Source organism: Monodelphis domestica, chromosome 1, assembly GCF_027887165.1.
Source record: "Monodelphis domestica isolate mMonDom1 chromosome 1, mMonDom1.pri, whole genome shotgun sequence".
Taxonomy (NCBI): Eukaryota; Metazoa; Chordata; class Mammalia; order Didelphimorphia; family Didelphidae; genus Monodelphis; species Monodelphis domestica.
Window position 1 is genome coordinate 236,903,879 of NC_077227.1, and position 24,717 is coordinate 236,928,595.

General features: G+C 36.2%; 1 protein-coding gene across 10 annotated transcripts in view; it reads left to right on the plus strand.

Annotated features, from left to right (window-relative positions):
• The window catches only part of LOC130457885 (galactocerebrosidase-like), a 147,242-nt gene that overhangs the window by 25,321 nt on the left and 97,204 nt on the right, over nucleotides 1–24,717 (plus strand). For all 10 annotated transcript variants that reach the window (XM_056820416.1, XM_056820452.1, XM_056820431.1 and 7 more), the window contains 3 exons: nucleotides 15,645–15,758; nucleotides 19,185–19,324; nucleotides 20,159–20,197. In XM_056820416.1, the coding sequence (XP_056676394.1) occupies nucleotides 15,645–15,758; nucleotides 19,185–19,324; nucleotides 20,159–20,197 (293 nt within the window). The remainder of the gene's footprint in view (nucleotides 1–15,644; nucleotides 15,759–19,184; nucleotides 19,325–20,158; nucleotides 20,198–24,717) is intronic.

The window sequence follows — 24,717 nt, forward strand, 5'->3', positions numbered from 1 at the left end:
GGTAATTAGGGGTTTCCTGATGAGAAAAGGTGATGGGGAGTTGAAGGAAGATCTCCCCTATAAAATAGACCCGGGGTAACCCCAGATTCCCCAGCACAGAGAGGATCTGGAGACAAGTTGTGATATGGAAATCACTTTAAAAGACTGATATATATTAATTTAAGGTCACCAAGGAATTCAGCTATGTAGTTCCTAAATGAAAACTCAAGTCAGCTGTCAAACTTTTTTTATGGTGTTTTAATTACAAACAGGAGGAAGAAAAGTATTAGAGGGAAAGAGAGAGAGGGGGGAAAAGGAAGAGAAGGAAATAGGGCTTAGATACCCACTCTGCTTAAGCTGAGCCAAGGGCCCAAGGCCCTGGATAGCTGAGGCAAAGAAAAGAGATCAGTCCCTATCACTCACGTGACCAAAATGGAGAAAACAGTCTCAGGGCTCCTCCACACCAAGCACCAGGCTCCAACAACCACCTTCTCCCTCCACACAGGAAGTCCCCAGAACTCCTGAGCTGTCCTCTACCTCACTTCCTGTGTCTCACCTATGCCAATGGTGGCTCTAGCTTAACCCAGGACCACCCAGAGGTCTGTCCCCTTTGCACATGTCTGTTGAAGGCCATATGCTCAAATAATTAAATCTTGAGCTTTGCTGCAGCCCTTCCTAAATCCTGTTACCCTGAATAGGGTGGAGATTGTAGTTTCCAAGACCTTATTCTGTCATTCCAAGTATCTCTATTGTTATTGATCAGGAAATAGCCAGATCCCATCCTCTAAAGAATGGTTTGAACAGGGTTGAGTAGTTTTGAAATTCACATTCCACCCCCTGAAGCCCAAGGAAGACTAATCTCTCCTATGGGTCTTGTAAACATACCAGCTATGAAATTACAATGGTTAGAGATAAGGGAAAATAGGAGAGATAGAGAGAGATAGCAAAACCAATGTTTTGCTCAGCACATTGACAAAAGCCAATTAGGGGGAAGTCCCCTTTGGCAGAAGAGTGTACATTCAAAATAAATTCAATCAACCTTCAGTTCAAGCAACCACACCCCAAGGTTCATTCTTGATCTTGATGTAATATAGGTTTTCTGGCATCTCTATGCAACAGTTCATTCTCTGGATTTAGGAGTTAGCAAGCTTCTTCCTTGAAGATGTTTCTCAAACAAAAAACCGTTTCAAAATCTTGGATTTTTATTAAAATACAATCCCCCCCTGAAGTGGGTGTTAAAAAAATCCAGTTCAGCTCAGGATGCATTGTTGAGTTATGGGGGTGTATGAGTTAGTTATTAAAAGAATTCAAAAACAATAAAAAAACAAAAAACAAGAATATATAAAGGGAAAAATATGGAAGAAAGTTAAACTTTTGGGAGAAAGGGAAGAAAAAAATTCAAAATCAGAATCAAAATACCAAAATCTACGTATAAAATGTTGGGTAAACAAGAATAACTTCATAATGGGCCCTTGTAAAGGTACAATTTAAAGTAATTTCTATCCCACAAGTCTGTAGGACAGAATGCAGTAATATTTCACTTACTCCTTTGCAGCCAAGACTGCAGGAAGTTGTCATATTATAAGAAGGAAAGGAACTAGAATTCTATTTTGATAGGGAAGAGTCATTCCCTGGTCTGACTTTTTTCATTCTCAAGGATATAGGGAGCCAGCATGATATTCAAATTTTTGTACTTGTATGAGTACTTCATAAAGAGTGTAGATACAAGGAAGTCCTATGACTTATATGTCAAGCATCGCAACCTCTAGTCCACATTACTATTTCCTGTGTGCTCTTTTGGCACTATTCAGGTTAAGTCTGTGCTCCTTGTTTTTATCCCATTTCCTAGAATCAGACACAAACATTAATCATAGTCCCATAATATTTTATCAATAAATGGCAGGTTCCCACAGTCTAAAGCTGTTTAGCTATGTATATTTAAACTTATATTACTGCAGAGAGAGAGAAAAAAATTAATTGTATGTACCTTTTGTACAAGAAATGAGGAAAGGGGAAAAAATCCAAATATTCAAAAGAAAAGCAATAATTAAAAAAATAAGGGAAAGAAAAGAAAAAAATCAGGAATTCAGTGTGATTTTGAAAAAACAGCAACCACTTGTCAATGGATTATTATCTTCAATGCATGTGATAGGATACAGTCAATCAGTCTCAGCAGATGATGCTCTCTTTACATGTGAGCAATGAATCCAAGAGTCCTTCTCTCCAACCTTTATAGATGTTGGAGTAGTTAACAATATTTGGAATGGTCCTTCCCACAAAGGCTGAGTTGTTCCAGTATGCTGGAAATTCTTAATATACACCTTGTCTCCTGGGTTCAGGTTGTGAAGTGAAAAGTCTAGTGGTCCAGCTTGTACTGCAGCTCCAGATTCATGAAGTTCACGCAGTTTATGCTGTAATTCCTATATATAGGAAGTAATAGTAGTATCTCACCCTAATAGTGATGTATATGCCGGGGAGAAAGGCTTAGCCTTTATAGGCGGATGTCCAAAAAGCATCTCAAATGGTGAAATATGTAAGTCTCCTCTAGGCCTGCTTCTAAGATAAAATAGGGCCAGCGGGAGAATTTCAGGCCATTTTAAATGGGTCTCAGTGCATAATTTGCCAATCATAGTTTTAAGTTCTTTATTCATCCTTTCAACTTGGCCTGAGCTCTGGGGATGATATGGAACATGGAATTTTGGAGTTATCCCCAAGCAAGAATATATTTGGTTTAAGACAGAATTGGTAAAATGACTTCTTCTATCAGAATCAATACGTGCTGGCAGGCCAAAAAGAGGCATAATTTCTTTTAAAAGCACCTTAGCAACAAAAGCCGCTGTGGCTCGGGTCGCAGGAAATGCTTCCAGCCATCTGGTCAGTTGATCTACTATGACTAGACAAAATTTATAATGTCTAACCTTTGGCATTGTTATGAAATCTATCTGTAGGTGCTCAAAAGGTGTGTAAGCCAGAGGACGCCCACCGAAAGCTTTGCCACGAAAGGCATGTTGGTAATATGCCTGGCAGGTAGAGCAGGCTGAACACACTTTAGAGGCTATGATAGTTAAACCAGGGGCTATCCATACTCTCTTAACAGAGTCCACGATACCCTGGGTACCAAAGTGACCATTTTTATGAACAGATTGGCAAATTTGGTGATAGAAACTTCTAGGGAGCAGGGGTTTCCCTCCAGACGATACCCACACTCCATTAATCTGTTTTGCTTAAAATTTTTGTTTTCATTTTTCCATTTCCTTTTCATTATAGGAATGTGATAAATTTAAATCATCAGTGGTTGTTAATGTTAAAATTAATCCAGGTCCTTCTATGGCTGCTACCTTTGCAGCAGCATCTGCTCAGTCATTTCCTCTAGAGACAGGGTCAGAGCCACTTGTATGGGCAGAGCAATGAACTACAGCTAGGGCTTCAGGCAGTTTGAGAGCAGGAAGTATTTCATTAATAATTTCTGCATTAGCTATGGATTTTCCAGCTGAGGTTAAAAATCCTCTCTGGAACCATAGCATCCTGACTGAGTGACAAATGCCAAAAGCATATCTAGAATCCTTATAAATTGTTGCCTTTTTACCCTTGGCAATTATACAGGCATGTTTCAGAGCTATGAGTTCTGCCCCTTGAGCGCTAATATTAGAGGGCAGCGAAACTGACCACTCAGTGGCAAATTCTTTGACTACAGCAGCTCCAGTGTAGCGTATGCCATCTCTCATAAAAGAAGAACCATCAGTAAATAAGACCAGATCTGAGTTGTTTAATGGAGTGTCCAAGAGATCATCTCGAGGCTTTTCTGCCATGGATACTAGTGTTTCACAACTATGTAATGGTTCTCCTGAAGTTGGTAAATCTGGAAGCAAGGTGGCAGGGTTAAGAGTTGAACAGCGCTTCAAGGTAATGTTTTCATTGTTTAACAAGGTTATTTCATACCTTGTAATTTGCTGATCAGAAAATGCCTGTGTTCTGTGTCTTAGCAATAATGCTTCTACCTCATGTGGGCACATAATTGTCAATGGGCATCCCAATACTAGATAAACAGTTTTTGTCACTAGTAAGGCTGTAGCAGCTACTCCTCTAAGACATGGTGGTGCTCCTGATGCTACTGGGTCCAGTTGGGCAGAATAATAGGCAATTGGGTGCTGAGAAGGTCCCAAAATCTGAGTTAAAACACCTGAAGCTACCCCTCTTTGTTCATGTACATACAAAGTAAATGGCTTGTTGTAATCTGGGATTCCTAGAGCAGGGGCAGACAGGATAGCCTTTTTTTAGATCTGATAGAGCTGACAGGTGTTCTGGTTCTAATTTGAGGGGTTCAGGGACTGGATCCCTTGTTACTGCAATAAGGAGTTTAGTAACTTCCCCATAGCAAGGAATCCATTGTCTACAAAACCCTGCTGCTCCCAAAATTGCTCTCAACTGTTTCTTAGTGGTAGGAGCACTTAAATTTTGAATATTCTCAATTCGTTTGGGAGAAATCAAGTGGGCACCTGCAGACAGGATGAACCCCAAATATTCTACTTTAGGGAGGCACCACTGAACCTTATCCTTTGAGATCTTATGACCTATTTTGTGCAATTCCAAAAGAAGGTGCTTGCTATCTTCCTGACATGTTTCCGCATCTGTTGAAGCCAAGAGTAGGTCATCTACGTACTTGATTAATTTGCTGTTTTTAAATTTTATATTATCTGTATCTTGGCTCAAAATTTGCTCAAATAAGCTTGGGCTGTCTACAAAACCTTGTGGCAAAAGACTCCAGCAGTATTCACAGCCCTTCCAGGTGAAAGGAAAGATATCCCTCGAGTTCTCATGTATGGGTATGGAAAAGAAGGCTGAGCACAAGTCTACTACTGTAAAGTATGTAGCTGTGCTAGGAATAGAAAAAATAATAGTATTGATATTGGAAACTACAGAGTGTCTCTTTATAACGTGATTGTTCACAGCCCTCAAATCCATGTCATCATAATTTTCTTCCTCCTTTTCCTTGTTTCCCTTTAAAACATATATAGCTGTTTTTCGCAATTCTTCAAGGTCCATATCTGACCATCTTGGGAATTGTGTTCTAAAATAATTCTTAATTGCTTTGCAAGAGTTATTGACAAAGATCCTTCTAACTTGTCTTAAGCTATTCTCTTTAGTTAGGTCCCAATCCAAGTATCTTTCCCCAAACTCAATTATTCTATCCATGAATCTGGAGGGTGTTTCTTCCTCTTTTTGCTTAATTTTTTCAAGTTCCATCCACTTATCTATACTGTCTGCACATTCCTTCATTGCCATAAGGATGACCTCTCTACAACGGTATAGTTGTAGATAATCCTCAGGATTGTTATAGTCCCATTCGGGATCCTGAGATGGCAAATGTGCTGCATTATGCCCCCGGGTTTTGTTGACATGGGCAATTATTTTATTTTTTTCACGTTCACTTAAAAAAGCCTGTAGTAAGTTCTCAACGTCCTTGTAAGATGGATTATACTGAAAAAATATGTCTCCCATCTTTTTTGTTACTAGAAAAGGATCTTGTTCATATGTGGAGATATTTCGTGTAAATTCATTTATTTCTTGGGGAGTAAACGGTATCCTATGTCTTAAAGTCACCACATCCCCATTCCGTCCTATTTCAGGTACTTCTCTTAGAGGAAACAGGCCTCTAGTTGAATTTTGTACCTGTGGGTCAGTTTGACAAGGACAGGTTTCTCTAGGAGGACAAGATCTCCCTTGCATTGGAATTTGGTTTTCTGTAGGAGAGGAACATGAGAAGCTGGGATTGCAGGGGAAGGGTTTTGGTGATTAAATTCAGTCAAAATTTGCACTACACGAGAGAAGCAGTCTGTTAACTGAGCTATAGGGAAGGTTTTTTACATCTCTCTTTCAGGGAAGGAAATTTCCTCATTCAAAGGTTCAGAAACAGATCTCTTTCTGGTAGAGTGGGTGTTTTCCCATTGATCCTGGAAGAAACATTTTAGATCTTCTAATTGAGCTCGTATTTTATCCTCAATTTTTTTCATTTTAGCATCTCTAAATACAGTATTGAGGAGTACAAAAATGACATTACATATTAATATAAAAAATTGGAGGTATCCTGCATTCCTCAATGCTCCTAATTCTTCAACTGCCATATAAATGTCAAAGAATGTAGTATTCATTTATATATATATATATATAACTTTCCACAGGTTTTTTTTTTACTCCTAATCTAGGCAGTTGTTCCCTAAGGGAAAGGATATTTAGAAACAGCTCTCCCAGCCAGGACTTTAGGGTCCTGTTGCTAAGATTTAAAACAGCTGTTTTCTATCTAACTATCAGAGTCACACAGCTGGGAAGTATCTGAGGTCCAATTTGAATCTAGGACCTTCTGTCTCTAGGCCTGGCTCTCAATCCACTGAGCCACCCAGCTTCCCCTTAAGATTAAAGGGGAGAAAAGAAAAAAAACAGCTGATTCCAATTTAACTCAAAGAGAAAAGAGAAGAGAGAAAACGTTTTTTATACTCACTTGTTCTAGTAGTTGTGTCTTTAAGCCAAGTTAGCTGTTAAAAAGGACTGTGTGGTGAGAAAGTAGAGTAAAAAGGCAAGAAAATTCAGGAAGTTTATTGAGGGAATTCGCTAGACTCCCGTGGTCAGCCACAATGTGATATGGAAATCACTTTAAAAGACTGATATATATTAATTTAAGGTCGCTAAGGAATTCAGCTATGTAGTTCCTAAATGAAAACTCAAATCATCTGTCAATCTTTTTTATGGTGTTTTAATTACAAACAGGAGGAAGAAAAGTATTAGAGGGAAAGAGAGAGGGGGAAAAGGGAGAGAAGGAAATAGGGCTTAAATACCCACTCTGCTTAAGCTGAGCCAAGGGCCCAAGGCCCTGGATAGCTGAGGCAAAGAAAAGAGATCAGTCCCTATCACTCACGTGACCAAAATGGAGAAAACAGTCTCAGGGCTCCTCCACACCAAGCACCAGGCTCCAACAACCACCTTCTCCCTCCACACAGGAAGTCCCCAGAACTCCTGAGCTGTCCTCTACCTCACTTCCTGTGTCTCACCTGTGCCAATGGTGGCTCTAGCTTAACCCAGGACCACCCAGAGGTCTGTCCCCTTTGCACATGTCTGTTGAAGGCCATATGCTCAAATAATTAAATCTTGAGCTTTGCTGCAGCCCTTCCTAAATCCTGTTACCCTGAATAGGGTGGAGATTGTAGTTTCCAAGACCTGATTCTGTCATTCCAAGTATCTCTATTGTTATTGATCAGGTAATAGCCAAATCCCATCCTCTAAAGAATGGTTTGAACAGGGTTGAGTAGTTTTGAAATTCACAAAGTCTCATTGGTGACTTTGCCTCAGCGGGGGATGGTCCTGATGACTCTATATTGAAGCTGAATTCAGATACCTCCCCAAAATTCAAACCAATTACTTGACAGAATCTGACTGTGATTTAGATGTTTAATGATGTAACTAAAGGCAGGTTGGGAGATGGAGAGAGGGAATCGATATCCCTAATTGTTTCCTAATCACGGTCCTTTGCCCAGGTCTCTGTATAGTGGGTCTGGGTTTCACTGCCTCAGTCCCAGCTAATTTCACAATTTCTCTACAATATATCTATCATATATCTAACCTAAGGAAATAATAAAGTAGGTACAAGAGGGCTGAAATGGGAAGGGAAGCCAGGCTCCCCTTGTCAATGAATCCACAACTCCCTCAAGGTTTGAGGGATCTGAACCTCTGTAGGGATGTTGTTGTATCAGACTGATGATAACTTTGCAGAAGAAACTTGAACATAGGAATGGATAAGTCTTCTCATAGCTCTTGGTGAGGTCCTCAGCAAGGAGCTACATCTTCTTGGTTAAGGTCCTAGTACAAAAAGCAAAGAATTCCATATGGATCTTTCCCAGGTCTGTTCTCTCCCAAAATGCTTTGCTCTCCAAATGATGTCACTGCCACTCAAGGCCCTCTTGCAAACTTCCATCTTTCCTTCTTGCACCCTTTCTTACACTACTCGATAATGCTTATATACCATGTGTTTGTGATTTTTGCCTTTTTCATGGCCATATCAGGCAATTCAGTTCAGTAGATCTTTATAAGAAGCCTAATGACTATGATATTTCCCTTGATGAAATACAAAATTTAGAGAGAACATGTGCCATACCCACCTCAATTGGAACATCTGATAGTCCAATCAGGAGATAACATGATTACATGTTGCCATCATCCACGGTGTATTAAAGACGTTCATAAGCTGCTATGAGTCCTGAGGAAAGAGATTCCCTAACTATTTTGAAAATGAGGGAAAATTTCTTGAGGGAAGTGGCATTTGGGTAGAGAACACTAGCTGGGAGACCCTGGGCAATCACTTGGTTTCTGCTTGTCTCAGTTTTCTCATTTGTAAAATGGGGATAATAATAGCACCTACATTTCAGGACTCTTTTGAAGATGAAATGAGATTAAAATTCTAAAGTGCTTAGCATAGTACCTGGTACACAGTCGGTGCTATATATGTTAGATATTGTTATTGTTATTTTTATGTAATTTTTACGTTTATTGATGTTGTTTTTACTTTATATATACAATTACTTCCAATTTTTGAGAGGTCTCTTATGACAAAATAAAAGAGTTAAGTAAAACTGATAATAAAATTACCTCATGAAAGTGCACATATGTGTACATATCACCCCTGAATATTCCCCATTTCTTGAAAACAGTGAACAGAAATTTTTTCCATATACTTTCACATCCCATACTCATAGAAAAAGAAAACACAAAGTCCTTGTAACAAATAAGTATTGCATATGGCTGAACTCACACTGATGCCCAATCATACCTTTCCTACATGTGCATACTTGTATATGCAAACACATCCAGAAATCCACCCCTCCTCCTCTGCAGATCATTCTATTCCTTTAATCCTTAATCTCTCTGTAATGGATAACATTAGCAGTGTCTAACATGTGGCCTATGGGCCAGTGCAGTCTGCAATACTCTCTAGTACTTCAGAAGCCAGATTAAAATATAATTGGGAAGTATTTAACAAAGTAAAAATACAGTGGAACATTGGTAATGTTAATGTGGTTTTTTAAGTCAATATGTAGCGCCCATGTCCTTGTCATTGGTCCTCACCAATCTGAATTGGTTATTGCCTTGATCATACCTTTACAGTTTTCAGAGTTGTTAAACAATAACAACACTTTAGAGTATTGTTGTTATTGTTTAAATTATCTTCTGGTTTGACTAATTTCCTTCATCAGCTTATAAACATGCTCAAATTCATTTTTATAATATTGATGTGGTTTTTTTTTTTGCAACAATCACTTTTTAAATTTAAATTTTTTTCCAATTACATGTAAATAATTTCCAACTCTTAAAAAGTATTATGAGTCTTGAACTCTTTCCCTCCCTCCCTCCCTTTCCATATCTTCCTACTGAGATGATAAGTAGTGTGATATAGATTTTACATGTGAAATCATATAAGACATTTTCCCATATTAATCCTTATTAATCTTTTTGTGGAAGGAAACTTGAATAAAAAAATTAAAGTGAAAAATATTTGCTTTAGGTCTTGATTCAGACACTCAATTCTTTCTTTGGAAGCAAATAGCATTTTTTACCATGAGTCCTTTGGGATTGTTTTGAATCATATAATATCAATATTCTAAAAGGTTGTGTTGGGATTCAGTGAGCACAGAAAAGGTTAGAGGATATTCAAGGCACAGCAAACATCATGAGCATAGATGTGGATGTAGGAAAGTATAGAATAATTTTTTTTCATTTTTTAAAATTTAGTTTTATTTTTTTTTCAATTCCAAACTCTTCTTCCCACCCTCTCCTGTCTTACACATTGAGAAGGCAAAACATTACATATATATATATAGTTTTGTTTTGTTAATAGGATTTCTTTGCAAGTATCTCAGCCACTCCCTTCCTTGTATCATAAAAGACATCATTGGGGAGACAGATGTATACATAGGTTGTGTCTTTCATGTTTCCATTTTTCAGTTCATTCTCTGGAGGTGACATTCACAGGTTATTCTTTAACTATGAAATCTTTAACTATATATAATGGTCTCTTGGTTCTACTCATTTTGCTCTTCATTATCCTATGCAGTTCTTTACAAGTTTAAAAAAAAAATAGCGTGCTCTTTGTTTCCTGTGGTGCAATAGTATTTCATCACAATCACATGCCACAATTTGTTTAGCTATTCCCCAGTTGATGGCCATACTACTAATTTCCAATTCTTTGCCAACTCAAAGAGAGCTTCTAGAAATATTTTGGAACATACAGATTCTTTTCTCTCCCTACTCTCCCTCCCCAATCTCGTTGGGAAACAGACATTTCTAAGCATATTGACAGTTTTATAGCTCTTGGGGTATAATTTCATATTGCTCTCCAGAATGGTTGGATCACTTCAGAGTTCTACCAACATTATATTAATGTCCCCATTTTCTACATCCCCTCCAATATTTGCCATTTTCCCCTTTTATCATTTTAGCCAATCTTATGGGTGTGAAATGATATCTCAGAATTATTTTAGCTTTGTACTTGATCAGTAGTGACTTGAAGCATTTTTTCATATACCTCTATATGGCTTTGATTTCTTCATCTGAAAATTGTCTGTTTATATCTTTTGCCCATTTATCAGTTTGAGGATGGTGTTTATTCCTATGAATTTTTATTTTATTTTATTTTATTATTAAAGCCTTACCTTCCATATTGGAATCAATATTATGTATTGGTTTCAAGACAGAAGAGTGGTAAGGACTAGGCAAGGGGGCTTAAGTGACTTGCCCAGGGTCACATAGCTGGAAATGACTGAGGCTAGATTTGAACCTAGGACGTCCCATCTCTAGGGCTGACTCTCAATCCACTGAGCTACCCAGCTGCCCCTATTCCTATGAATTTGACATATATATTTTAGATATGAGACCTCTTTCCCCCAATTTTCTACTTTCCTTGTAATCTTGACATCATTTGTTTTATTTGTACAAACCCCTTTTAATATGCACTCAAAATTATTTGTTTTACACATAGCTTTCCATCTTTTATTTACTCATAAATCTGATAAGTATGTTCTTTGTTCCTCCAATTTATTTGTATTTCTATTTATGTCCAGATCATGTATCTACTTTGATCTTATTTTAGTTAATGGTGTTATATATTGGTGTAGATCTAGTTTCTGCCAAAGTACTTTCTAGTTATCCCATCAATTTTTAGTAAAATATAATTTTTTATCCCCAAAACTTGGATCTATACTTTTTGTCAATACAAGGTTGCTGTAATATTTTACTACTATTTGTTATATGTCTGTCCTGTTTCATTGATCTACCTTTCTCTTTCTTAGCCAGTACCAGAGAGTTTTGATAATTACTGCTTTTTAATACAGTTTAAAATATGGCACTGCTAGACCTACTTCTTTTACATTTTTCATCAATTATTTTGATATTATTTATCTTTTGTTCTTTGAAATGAATTTTAATAATTTTTCTAGCTCAAGAAAATAATTTTTGGGTAATTTGATTGGGATGATATTGAGTAAGTAGATTAGTTTAGGTAGCTTTGTCGTTTAAAATATATTGGCTCTGCCTATCCATGAGCAATGATTATTTCTCCAGTTATTTAGCTTTAGCTTTATTTGTTTAAAAACTGTTGTATAATTATGTTTGTATAGTTCCTAGGCTTATTTTGGCAGGCATACTCTCATGCATTTTATTGTATCTGTGGCTATTTTAAATAGAATATCTCTTTCTATCTCTTCTTAGAGGACCTTGTTAGTAATATATAAAAATGCTGTTGATTTAAATGGGTTTGTTTTATATTCTGCTACTTTGCTAAGATTATTGGTTATTTCAACTAACTTTTTAATTGAATCTCTAGGATTTTAATTTTTATTTATATATTTCTTTTTATCTAGTATTTAAAAATATATTAGTAATATATATGTAATATTGTCAGTGAAAACTGATTGTTTTATTACTTCTATGCTAATTCTTATTCTTTCAGTTTCATTTTCTTTTCTTTGTGCTATTTGCTAGCATTTCTATTATTATGTTAAATAATATTAGTGATAATGAGCATCCTTGTTTCATTCTTGATCTTATTTGGAAGACTTCTGGTTTCCACATTACAAATAATACTTGCCGATGGTTTTAGGTGGTTGATTTCATATCATTATAAGAAAAAATACATTTACACCCATGCTTTCCAGTGTTTTTCATAGGAATAAGTATTATATTTTGTCAAAGACTTTTTTCTTCATCTATTCATTGTACATTTATTGATATGATTATGTTTTTTATTATTTTGTTATTAGCATAATCAGTTATGTTGATAGTTTGTTTTCCTTGTATTAAATCATCCTTGCATTCTTGGTATAAATTCTATTTTTCCACAATGTATAATTGTTGTGATATATTGTTGTAATTTCTTAGCTAGTATTTTATTTAGGATTTTTGTATCCATATTTATTTGTGAAATTGGTTTATAATTTTCTTTCTCTGTTTTTGCTCTTCCTGGCTTAAGTATTGGTACTAAATTTGTGTCATAAAAGATTCTGGTAAAGCTCTTTCTTTGCCTGTTTTTTCAGATAATTTATTTAATATTGGAATTAGTTGTTCTTTGAATAATGGGTAGAATTTGCTTGTAAATCCATCTGTTCCTGATCCTTTTTTTCTTAGGAAGTTAATTTATGACCTATTCAGTTTCCTTTTCTAAAATAGATTTATTTAGATATTCTATTTTCTTCTCTGATAGTTTAGGCACTTTTTTTTGTTAATATTCTTCCATTTCACTTTCATTGTTAAATTTCCATATAATTGAGGAAAGTAATACCTAATAAAGAACTGCTTTAATTTCATCTTCCTTGGTGGTATATTCATCCTTTTCACGCTTAATGGTAGTGATTCTTTTTTTCTAAATCATATTAACCATTGGTTTATTTATTTTATTGATTTTTTTTCATAAAACCAACTCTTATATTTATTCATTAATTTTTCATTGGTTTTCTTACATTCAATTTGTTTGATCTCACCTTTAATTTTTGGGATTTCTAATTTGGTGTTCATGGGCATTTTAAGTTTGTTCTTTTTCTAGTTTTAAATTGCATTCCTAATTCATTGATCTTTTCTTTCCTTGTTTTAGTAATACAAACATTCAGGGATAAACATTTTTCTCAAATATAGCCATAGATTTTGGTATGTGATCTCATGATCATTTTCTATAATGAAATGATTGTTTCTATGATTTGTTCTTTAAGATTATTTAAGGACTCATTCTTTAAGATTAAGTTATTTAGTCTCCAATGAGTTTTTACTTTTTTGTTACCATGATCAGTCCTTATATATACAATTTAATTGCATTATTGTCTGAAAAGGATACATTTAATATTCTGCTTTTCCATGTTTAACAATAATGTTTTTGTTCCCTAATAGATGGTACATCTTTGTAAATGTACCATGTATTACTGACAAGAAAGTATACTCCTTTCTGTTTCCATTCTGCTTTCTCCAGATAACTATCATGTGTAACTTATCTAAGATTCTATTCAACTGCTTGACTTCTTCCCTATTTATTTTTTATTATATTTCTTGATCTGAAAGAAGAAAATTGAAGTACCCCAAAACTATTATTGTTTTGTTTTCTGTAGCTGACAAGCTTTTCCTTTTAAAAATTTGGATGCTGTAACATTTGGTACATATAGATTTAATATCAATAGTACTTCATTTTCTATAGCATCTTTTAATAATATAGTTTCTTTGTTTCTGTCTTTTGATTATATTTATTTTAGCTTTAATTTTGTCAGAGGTCATGATTGCTACTGGTGCTTTCTTTGTATTAGGTGAGGCATAGTATATTCTGTTCCAGCTCTTTATTTTTTACTCTGTGTTTTTCTCTCTTTTTAAAGTGTGTTTCTTACTAACAACACAATGCTAGGTTTTGGTTTTTGATACATTCTGCTATCTGTGTTTGTTTTATGGGTGAATTCATTTTACATTTACATTCAAAGTTATAATTTGTCTCCATTTTGCTTTTCTTCATTGTCCTCTTTCTTTTTGCTATATTTTCCCTCAGATGTCCAACTTATTTTGTCCATGGTCTCTCCAATTTGTACTCCTAATTGAAACTGTTCCCTTTGCCCCCTTAGTTCTAAATTAGTGTGTCCTTCTTAAGGTCCCTCCTTTTTCCTTTCCCCCTTCTCTGTATACCTCTCTGTCCTCATCTCCTTGCCCTCTTTTCTCTTAGTCCTGTGAAGGGGCCTTTTAGTCCCTCCCTTCTATCCCCTTTCCCTCCTGTTTCTCTGTAAGTGAAGAAGACTTTAACCCATTTAGTTGTGTTGTTCCCTCTTTAACCCAGATCTGATGAGAGTTAGAATAGATGTGTGGTCAGCTTGCTTGGGTCCCCAAAGCCCTTCCCTGATCAATGGTCCATCCCCTGCTGTGGATTAGTAAAGATCTCTGGGGCAAAGTTTTTAGCCTATGCAATCTCACCTAGGGCTTGTTGCCTGTGGGCTCTGCCTGTATTGGCCACTGTTGATATGAACTCACAGGTTGATCAGACAAGTGAGGCTGCCAGTTCTGTCCCCTAGAGCAGTCAAGGTAAATGTATGGCATGTGTGCCAAACTGGGCATGCAGAGCCCTCTCTGTGGGCATACCTGCAGTCACCCAACAGATTTCCTTCCTAGAATGCCCAAGGGACTGGGGTGAAGCTGCTTCCCTCCTTCTCTCCATGCGCCTGAGGACATTCCTCAGTTCCCCCATCCCTCTGCCCAGTATCCAATGGGAACACTTCCTCCCTCCTCTATCTGGGGTAAGGTGCTGGGTCAGGGGGAGGTGGGGAAGGTTCACATGCCATGTTCACAACAGCCTACTGAGTCTGGTGATTCCTGTTGTGGGGTTGGAGAGAAGCTAGGTTTGAGGGAAGCATAGCTCACAGTGTGGCACATAACTAGAGGGGAGCAGAGGTTTGGGCCCTTCTCCCCCTCCTCTCCACAACCCCCTCTTATTCCCCATCCCTCTGCTTAGTCTCCCAATAGGAGTTCTTCCTTCCTCCACAATCTGGGGTAAGTAAGTGGGGTGGGAGGAGTGGGGGTGGGGGTGGTTGGGCATGACATGACACTTGTTCTGGAATAGGGGGGAGGCGGGGCAGCACTCAGTCTCCAAAATGTTTCCCACCATTGCACTAGGGCTTGGCACTTGTTGATTCTGTGGTGTTATTTGCCTGACCTGGTGAGACTGAGGGTAGGGAAATCAGAGAGACCTTCCTCCCTATTTGTCCTTGGCTGCTCAGCTTCTTTCCTGACTTTCATCTGGTTTTGCAGTTTTTAGCAATGATTCTGTAGAGGTTTTTTTCTGATTGTTTGTGGAGGAGTTTGGAGAGCAAGGAATTCTCACACCCTACTTGGCCATCTTCACATGATCCTGAAAAGTTCTAAGGACTAAAAGTTTTAAGCAAGCTCTAAATACTTATTTCTGTGTGCATATTATTTAATTATAAGAAATATATTAAATATTAAACTTTAACCAATCATTTAAGAAATCTTCCTATGAAATTATTTTTCAATTTCAGATTTAAATCTGGAATACTATTTCTTGGAAGTGTGTTTTTAGGTGAATCTAGCATAGTTTGAAGGGCTGTAAACTAAAAATTTCTTTCTCTTTTTTCCCCCTTTGTTCTGTTTAGATGGCACTGAGCCCTCTCATATGCCCCATAGAGATGAGGAGACCTATAGCCGGGGCTATGAATGGTGGTTAATGAAGGAAGCTAAGAAGAGGAATCCCAATATTACACTTATTGGTAAGAAATTTAAATTTTGGTTCTACTTCAGAGCTTGCTTATTATCCAGATCAGTTAAGTTCTCATTACTTTATAATGGCGTTACTCTTTATTTTTTGACCGTGAGTTTGATTTGGGAAATAAACCAAATTATTGGAATCCATTCTAGTAACAACTCAGTCATTCACTGGAGATTCAGATGACTTGGCTAATAGCCTAAATCAAAAATCTAAAAGGCTGAACATTAATATCAATTTTTATTATAGAACAAGGTGTATATATATTAACATATATATATATATATATAAATTCACATGGCATTTTTTAAGAGTACATTTTCTAAACTCAGAGTAGTTGTAGAAAAGGTCTTCAAAGAGTGTTGTGAACAATTGAAACATTATCAGAGTAAGTATTGTCTCAGGATGACTAACTAGCTAACTAACTTAAGATTTGACATCCTTTCTAAATCAGTTCTGTTATTTCTATTTTCACATTACAAATATATGAATATTGATTGAGATCTAGAGAGGATCTTAGAAGGCAGTTAGGCCAACTTCTCATTTTAAAAATGTGGAGACTGATAATTAGAAAGATTAATTGATTTCTTTAAAGTCACAGAGGGACTAAGATTGAGATGGAATTCAGTTTCGGGTTCCCTCATTCCAAATCTAGCACTGTAAGAGAAAATGTTAATACATAGTGGAGATGGAACATGGCAAAAAACATGATTGACAGACTGAGAGTCAGAATGTTGGAGAGGAGTCTTCTAGGAAGGATTTTCAACTGTGAGAGGAGGTTCAGTCACAAGCTTTGTGGGGGTGAAGAGCTTTTCCTGAACTCTGGATAGTGAATCTCATCTATTTCCAGGTGTATTGCCATTTGACTTCAACACCCTTGGTGTCTATAAACACTTCTGGTTTCCATCTTAAAATGATCTTAGTGACTGACAGGACTTTTCAGCTTAACTCAAGAGGAATTTGTTCCCTGGCAAGCAGGCTATGTGTCAGTCCAGAAGATAAAGTAACTCCCTTTGTAACACCCTCTCTTAAAGACTCAAGCCTCTTTTAATCATTAGTTTAAGATAGTATAGAAAGAAGAGAAAGGGAAGAATTGATTTCCAGACTGGGCCCAGCTGGTGGCCAAAGCCGGGGGACTCAAGTCCAGTCTGGACATTCAGCTTAGGGATCTTCTGCTTTCCTTTTTTCTCAATCTTTCCCTAGCTAATTGTATAATAAACCATCTTTAAATTAAAATTCATATGCAGTCATGAGAGGGTGAAAGGACTTTGGGGAGAAGGAGCTTTATTTTAGCCCCAAGTAAAGTCAAATTTCTTGGGGCATCCATTACTGGTTTCCCTCTGCAGATCTGTTCAGAGTAAGAAATCATCTAGGGAAGAGCTAAGTTACTTCAAAATTTCCTAGCCAACCAATACAATCCTAATTTCCTGAAGTGATCTCTGCTCTGTAACAATCTACCCTTTCAAGTTCTCTTTTAGTAATCCAGGCTAAGATAGAGAGCAGCTATTAGCTCTCCACTCAGATAGGGAAGGGGTTTCTCTGGTAGTTCATCAGTTCACATAAACTAATCAATATTATCAACCCAGGGGTTCTCCTTTAATCCCTTTTTATAGCACTCTATGTTGTTTACTTGTATGCTGACCTGCCTGCCAATATGTATCTGTCTGTATATAATCTATAGTATAATATAATGGTATAAACTCCCTGAGAGATCATTAAATTATTACTGTAATTATTATATATGGTGTAGCGATTAAATTTAGGTTTCGACTCAATATAAGAGTTAAAAAATAATATTGTGGTCCCTGTTGATAAAATATTAGCCCCTAAGTTAAAATGACTATTAGCAGTTTTTATTTACAACTAGGTAGAGATAGTGAAAGTGGGAAATATAGGAAGGAGACAAAGCCTGTTCTAGCCTACCAGCTCTAAGTGCTGCTCCAGTGAAGTCTGGTTCAGCCCCTGGCAGGGGCTTCCCCAAGTCCCAATATTCATGTGGATTTCCCAGTAATCCTCAGCCAGAAGTCCCAGTGGTCTCTTCAGCTCTACTCACAGATGCAGAATCCAAGGAAGAGTCTCTCCAAGGAACCAGACTCTCCAAAACCAAGGAAGTCAAGAGAGCCAAGGAACCAGCCTCTCCAAAAACGAAGGAAGGAAAGAGGGCCAGACCATGTTCATCTCTTCTTTTATATCCTTTCTTTCATGTCATTTCCAGTCTCTCCTCTTCTTTACAGGAACCAATTTCAGTCTCCCAATTTGCCTAGCACTGTCTAAGGAGGGGCAGTGCTTGTGTTTTTTTGGGGGTATGAACTAGTAAGTGATTTATGAATTCTCTTACCTAATGGTTAACTAGCTACTAAGTAGGGGTACTTTAAGTTCTTGTTTGGATAGGGAGAGTTAATTCTATCTTCAAAATGGTAATATAATAATTGTAGCACATATATATTATACATGTGTTATACTATATAATAAAGTATGTATATTATATAATAATATAAAATATATACTACTGTATAGTAAATATATAGTGCTCAATAATATAGTGTATATAAAATTATTATATAACATAATATATATTATATAATACTCTAAAGCATATAATATAATATGCAATTACATATATGTAATAACTCATGAGATAGTGTTTATTATATTAATATATTCTCTTCTATTAACTATATTATAATTGGTATATCATATAATACCAGAAATATATAATGTAAGTAGATATGATATACATTATATAAAATAAAATATACTATAAAATACTTTATATTTGTTTATATACTATAAACACAGACACATGCATGTATATATGTATGTGTGTGTATATATATGTACATATATATATATATATAAATGATCTTTTGGTGAGTTTATACCAATTTATTATTGACATTCAACTTGAGGTTTAGAATCAGATAGATTTGACCAAATTTAAAAAATATTCTCCTCTATCCCCTGAAGCAGTAGGCACATTTCCTAAATTCAGTAAATATTTATTAAGTGCTTTATAGATACTAGGTAGACACTGCTGTCAAGGAGATTACTATCTAATAGGGAAAATAATACACAAAAGGAAACTCTAAGAGGTAGCTTATATAGAGGAACTGAAGAAAAATGGGGTTACCTGGACAGTTCTGAGGCTACTATCAAGGAAGACTTCAGGAGGACTTTAATGTCCCACCCTCTAGCCTCCAGTCAAAGTGGAGAGGCAATTGACCGTTGAGAAGGTGTTGAATATCAAAAAACATTTTGTTTTCCACTTAAAAAAATACTTTTAGTATTTTTAGAAAAGAATATGGATACCTATTCTGTCTGTAAAATTCATCAGATGTGTGTTTGCATGTAAAAAACTAAGTATTGCTTTAATGTTGATTGACTTGCTCTATTAACTTAGCCTTTTATGCTTTGATTATCTCTTTCTTAGGATTGCCTTGGTCATTTCCTGGTTGGCTAAATCCAGGTAGAAGTGATCCCTATGCCAATATGACAATGACTGCTTTATATGTTGTGTCTTGGATATTGGGTGCTAAAAGAATGCATAATCTGGACATCGATTATATTGGGGTTAGTAATATATTTAAAGTTGTCTTTCATTTTTTTGTTTTACCCTGCATCTTTAGTTAACTTTTAAATTTAAATGCTACTACATTGCATCGTGTAACTGGTCCTTGCCATCTGTATAATTTTTTTCCTTTGATAATGTAAATGACCTTTACTTCTTCAGAACTGCCATTCAGTCTCTTCTCTTCTTTTGTATATCCATCAGGGGCTGGGAAACAGGAGAGCTGTTTTTTATCTCAATTTTGTCACTAAATAACTATGTGAGTTAGAGCAAGTTACTTAATCTCTGAGCCTTAGTTCCCTCATCTGTAAAAGAGGGAAAATGGATTTGTTTGTCAGGGTGCCTCTGAAATTCTGTAATTGTCTCATCTTAATCCTAATGGATTTCATTAGTATTCCTTGCTATTATTGTTCCCGTGGCCATTAAGTATTTGATTTGTCTATTTGACTTAGTAATATATTTTATGAATGTTTATTTAACAAGTTAAAATATAGTTTGTTGACTAATATCTGACCTGCCCTTAAGAATGTAGGAAAAGGATTAATTTTCTCAACCTGTTGTTTTGACATTTTTCTTTTGATTTTACCTCCCCCCCCAGGTTTCTAATAAATTGTGTAGCATATCTAATTCTTTTAAAATAAAAGTTTTTTTTTTCATTAAAGGTACTCTAATATTTTATAAACCATAAATATTTATATTCTCTAAGGACTAAAAGTAAGAAAAGTGATAATCACATAATTTGAAACATGGGGAAAGGTTTCCATTTATTATGGCTCTTGTTTTACAGTTGAACTTTTATATTTCAACCTTATTTAAAGTTTTGTTTTGTTTTTTAGATTTGGAATGACAGAGAACCTGAAAATCAGTATATAAAGGTTTGTAGTACCTTGAAATGCTTTATTTCTGTACTGTTGGCAAACAAGTAAAATTATGAGCTCACTGAAATTGAAGCTGTAGCAACACTAAAATATTTGTATAATATGTTGCTTTTAACTTTATTGCTTAATCACTTTAGTGTCTTAGCATTTGTTTCATGTTAGAATAAATTAACTCCAGAGACAATGAAATAGCAGTTCAGCACTATTTAGCCATTTCAGAGTCTAGCACAACACAGCATGAACAGCACTGGGAGGAACTGAGGCTACTAAGGTCTAGCCATGAGAGGAGAGGGTTGAACCCAATGGGATCTGGCTCAAACAACATCTGTAAAATACTCAGTTTGGGACCCTGGAAGCAGTCTAGCTCATCCCAGGAATAGAGTTGAGCTTCAACATATTGGCAAAAGTTGTAACCCCCCCCCACACACACACACAATGAGTAAAAGAGCAAGAAAAAACCTGACTAGAAAACTTAGAGCAACAGAGATGACCAAAATGTCAGGTTCAAAATGAACTCTAAAAGAGGGTAAAAAAACAAATAGTCAAAGGGCAGCTAAGTGGCTTAGTGAATTGAGAGCCAAACCTTTATACAAAGTGCCCTGCATTCAAATCTGACCGTAGATGCTTCCTAGCTGTGTGACTCCAGCCAAATCACTTAATTGCCATTACCTATACCTTACTGCTCTTCTGCCTTGGAAACAATACATAATATTGATTTTTAAGATGGAAGTTGTGTTTGAAGAAAGAGTAACATTTGGAAAAAAATTTAGAAAAGAAAATTAATGGAAAAAGTCAGTGGCTTAAAACAAAATTCATTGAAGAAAACATCATTTTAAAAAAGAAGTGCAAAACCTCAAATGAGAAAATAACTTCCCCAAAAAGGAAGTACAAAATCAAAAGAAGAACATGGTACTCTAAAAATTAGAATTGAACAAATGGAAGCTATTGACTCCTTAAGACATCAGGAAACAAAAGAAATTCAAAAGAATGAAAAAATAGAAGAAAACTTGAAATTTTTAACTGGAAAAACAACTGACCTAGAAAATGGATCAAGGAGAGATAACTGACAAATGATTGAAATACCCTGATATTCTCAAACAGGAAGGGAAAATAGTAATTGAAAGAATCTATTCATCACCCCCTAAAAGTGATCCCAAATTAAAAATTCACAGGACTATCATAGCTAATTTCCAGAACTCCCAGGCCAAGGACAAAATCCTATTAGCTGCCAGAAAAAAAAAACAAACAAAAAAAGTATTCAAGTATTAAGGAGCCATAATTAGGATTACATAGGACCTCACATTTTCTACATTAAAGAGCCAGAAGACATTGCATATGGTATTTTGGAAGGCAAATAATTTATGACTAAAATCAATAATCACCTACCCACCCAAACTGAGCATAATATTCCAGGAGAAGAAATTTATATTTAATGAAATAGAGGGTTTCCAGGCATTCCTTATAACAAGACTAGAGCTGAAAAGAAAATTTGATGGTTAAAATCTGACACTCAAAAGAAGTATAAAAAGGTAAAGAAAAAAGAAAACTCAAGGGACTCAATCAGGTGGCACTCATTGAATTCCTACAAGGGAAAATGGTACTTATGATACTGAAGATATCTATGTTACAAGAAATATCTAAGGTACTTGTGGTACTCAAAATAATCAGTGGGATTATTTGACTAGATAGGAAGGTGATAAAGATAATTATGATATCTCCCTCAGTGATGTACTTAAGATACTTAATGTACTCAGTGGAATTTTTGGGGCCAAATTGACTACTACATGGGAAGGTAATGTAAGAAATTAAAGTACCCCTACTTAAAAAGAGAGAACTGTAGGAAGGAAGTAGAAAGTATTGCCTAGCTAGGTACTCTATAATTTATGTCCAAAGAAGTCAGGGCTCTTAAGTCCCAATCTCCATGTGGCATTGTGGTAGTCTCTTAAGCCAGGAAACCAGGTAGTGGGTGGTGTCTTCAGCAAGGGTTCCACCAACTCAGCCTCCTCCAGGAAAGGAAGGCCAGCTACTCACTAAACAAACTAATGTAGGATCCAGGGAAAGAGTCTCCTCTGTAAGTCCAGCTCACTGACACAGAGTGTCCAAAGATGAACTCCAATGGAGAAATTCAAAGGAGACATCCCTTGGACTGGAAGTTCAGGAGTTTTTATCATCCTTTTTCCACTTCCTGTCCCTTCCCACTTTATGGGAATCAATCTAAGTCTTTCAGTTGCTTATCACTGTGGCCCAGGGGTGGGGCAGTGGCCTCTGGAGTTGTCATCTGCTCTAGCAAGTGACTTTCAAACTCTCTTCTTAGTAGGGGGTAAAGTAGGGGTACTTTAAGTTCTTGATTAGTTTAGTTAAAAATAGACAAGGAGAGAGTTAATCTTATCTTCACAATGATTTTAAAATTATGATTGGTAAATTCATGCACTGAAACTCATTTAAAATGGCCTGAAGTTTCTCCCCTTCCTCTATTTTATCTTCTAAGCAGGCCCAGTGGAGATTTTATTCATCTTACCATTTGAGATGTTTTTTGAACATCTCCCTATACAGGCTAAGCCTTTTTCTCCTACATACACATCATTACTAGGGGGGACACTTCTTTTGCTTCCTATGTATAGAACTTGCAGACCAAATTGCGAGACTTCCAGGAATTCAGAGCTGCAGTACAAGTAGGTCCTATAGACTTCTCACTTCATGACCTAAACCCAGAATACAAGGTGTACATTAAGAACTTTCAGTGCATTGGAGCAACTCAGCCTTTCTGGGAAGGTCCATTTTAGGTACTGTTAATCACACCAACAGCTATGAAAATTGGAGAAAAGGACTCTTTGATTCATTCTCACACAAAAATGAGAGGAAAATTATAGGGTATCCAGCTAGGTAATACTTTCTACTTCCTTTCTACATTTCTCTCTTTTACTATATCTCTATCAAACTAAATTTAAAGAGCAGCTAACAGACTCATGACTTAAAGAGTTAATTTTTTTAAATTTGGCAACCACATTATTACTTTAGAACTTTCATATTAGCATAAAACCTAAATTTTAAATTCTTACATTTAATTTGCTGATCAAAAAGGTTGTGTTGATTACCCCCAATCTTTTTCAATTTTCTTCACTTTTTACTATCTTTAAGTCAGGTCTTTAGTACCTAAATTCTGGAGTTGGAAGTTCTTTCTCTACTCTCAGTTGGTAGAGCAGTTTAAAACAGATTAGCCACAAGCTACAGCTGTTGTCCTGTTTGTTGTGAGGAATGATAAGTACTAAAAAACAATTCCCCCCCTCTCTTTGCCCCTTAAACTAAAAACAGCTGAATTACCTGCAGCTGAGTGAGCTGGGTGTTTTTTTTTTCTTAGACAATAATTAGCCTATCCTCAGGGCTCCATCTGGATAGCCTCTTCTAAGCTTCTACTCCCCCTTCTCCCCCTTCCAGGTCCTTGCCTCAGGGAGGAAGCAACCCTGCCCCCACAAACTTCTATTTCACAGCCCATAATTCTTTAAGGCCTTTTCCAAACCTCACATGTCTCTAATAAGGAGAATAGTCAGTGGAAACAGAAGCAACTAAAAGTGCTCCTTTAATCCTGAAAAGCTTTTAAATCCAACAAGAATAAAATACTAGCAAACCTTTTTTGCCCCCAGGCCAGCTCAGAGAAGCTGACATCCTACCCATGAGGCCTGAAAGCTGCTCCCCAGAAGCCTGGGGGTAGAATCATGTGGTTGAAGCAGGGATCCTGGCATTTTTACTCCTATAGGGGAGGAGAGGGTAGAAAACTCTTTTACTTAGTGTCAAGTATGGGTACTTTAAGTTCTTGATTGGTTTAACTGAAAATAGACAATTCTGTCTTCACAGTAATAAGACACTTAAGATATCTATGAGACTTGATATACTTAAAAAATTTAAAATATTTAGAATATTCAAAGTACTGAAGATATTTAAGAACTTTATCCTTATTAGGGCAATGAATAGGAATATACATAGAGAGCCCAAGGAGTAAGATGAATATGATGAGATGATAGATAAAAAATAAAATTGAAGGATAAGAAAGAACACACTGGGAAAAAAGTAAAAGAGGTAGAGATTAATTATTTCACATGAGGAGACACATCAATCAAGAATACAGTGTGGATAGGATGGGACAGTAACAAGCAATTCCTGAACCTTACTCTCATTGGAATTGGCACAAAGTGGGAAAAAGGTACACCCTTGGCTATAGAAACCTGTCTTACAATATAGGAAAGTAAAAAGGGGAGGGGGAATAATAGAAGTGGAAGACAGACAAATGAGAGGGTAAACAGGGGAAGTGGTAATCAGAAACAAAACATTTATGAACAGGAAAAGGCTGAAAGGAGAGAGAGAAAGATAAATGGGGAAAACACACAGTATTTATAACTATGAATATAAAAAGGATGAATTAACTCAAAGCAGAAGATAACAGAGTAAATTAAAAGCCAGAATCCTAAAATATGTTGTGTACAAGAAACACATCTAAAGCAAGGAGGCATATACAGAGTAAA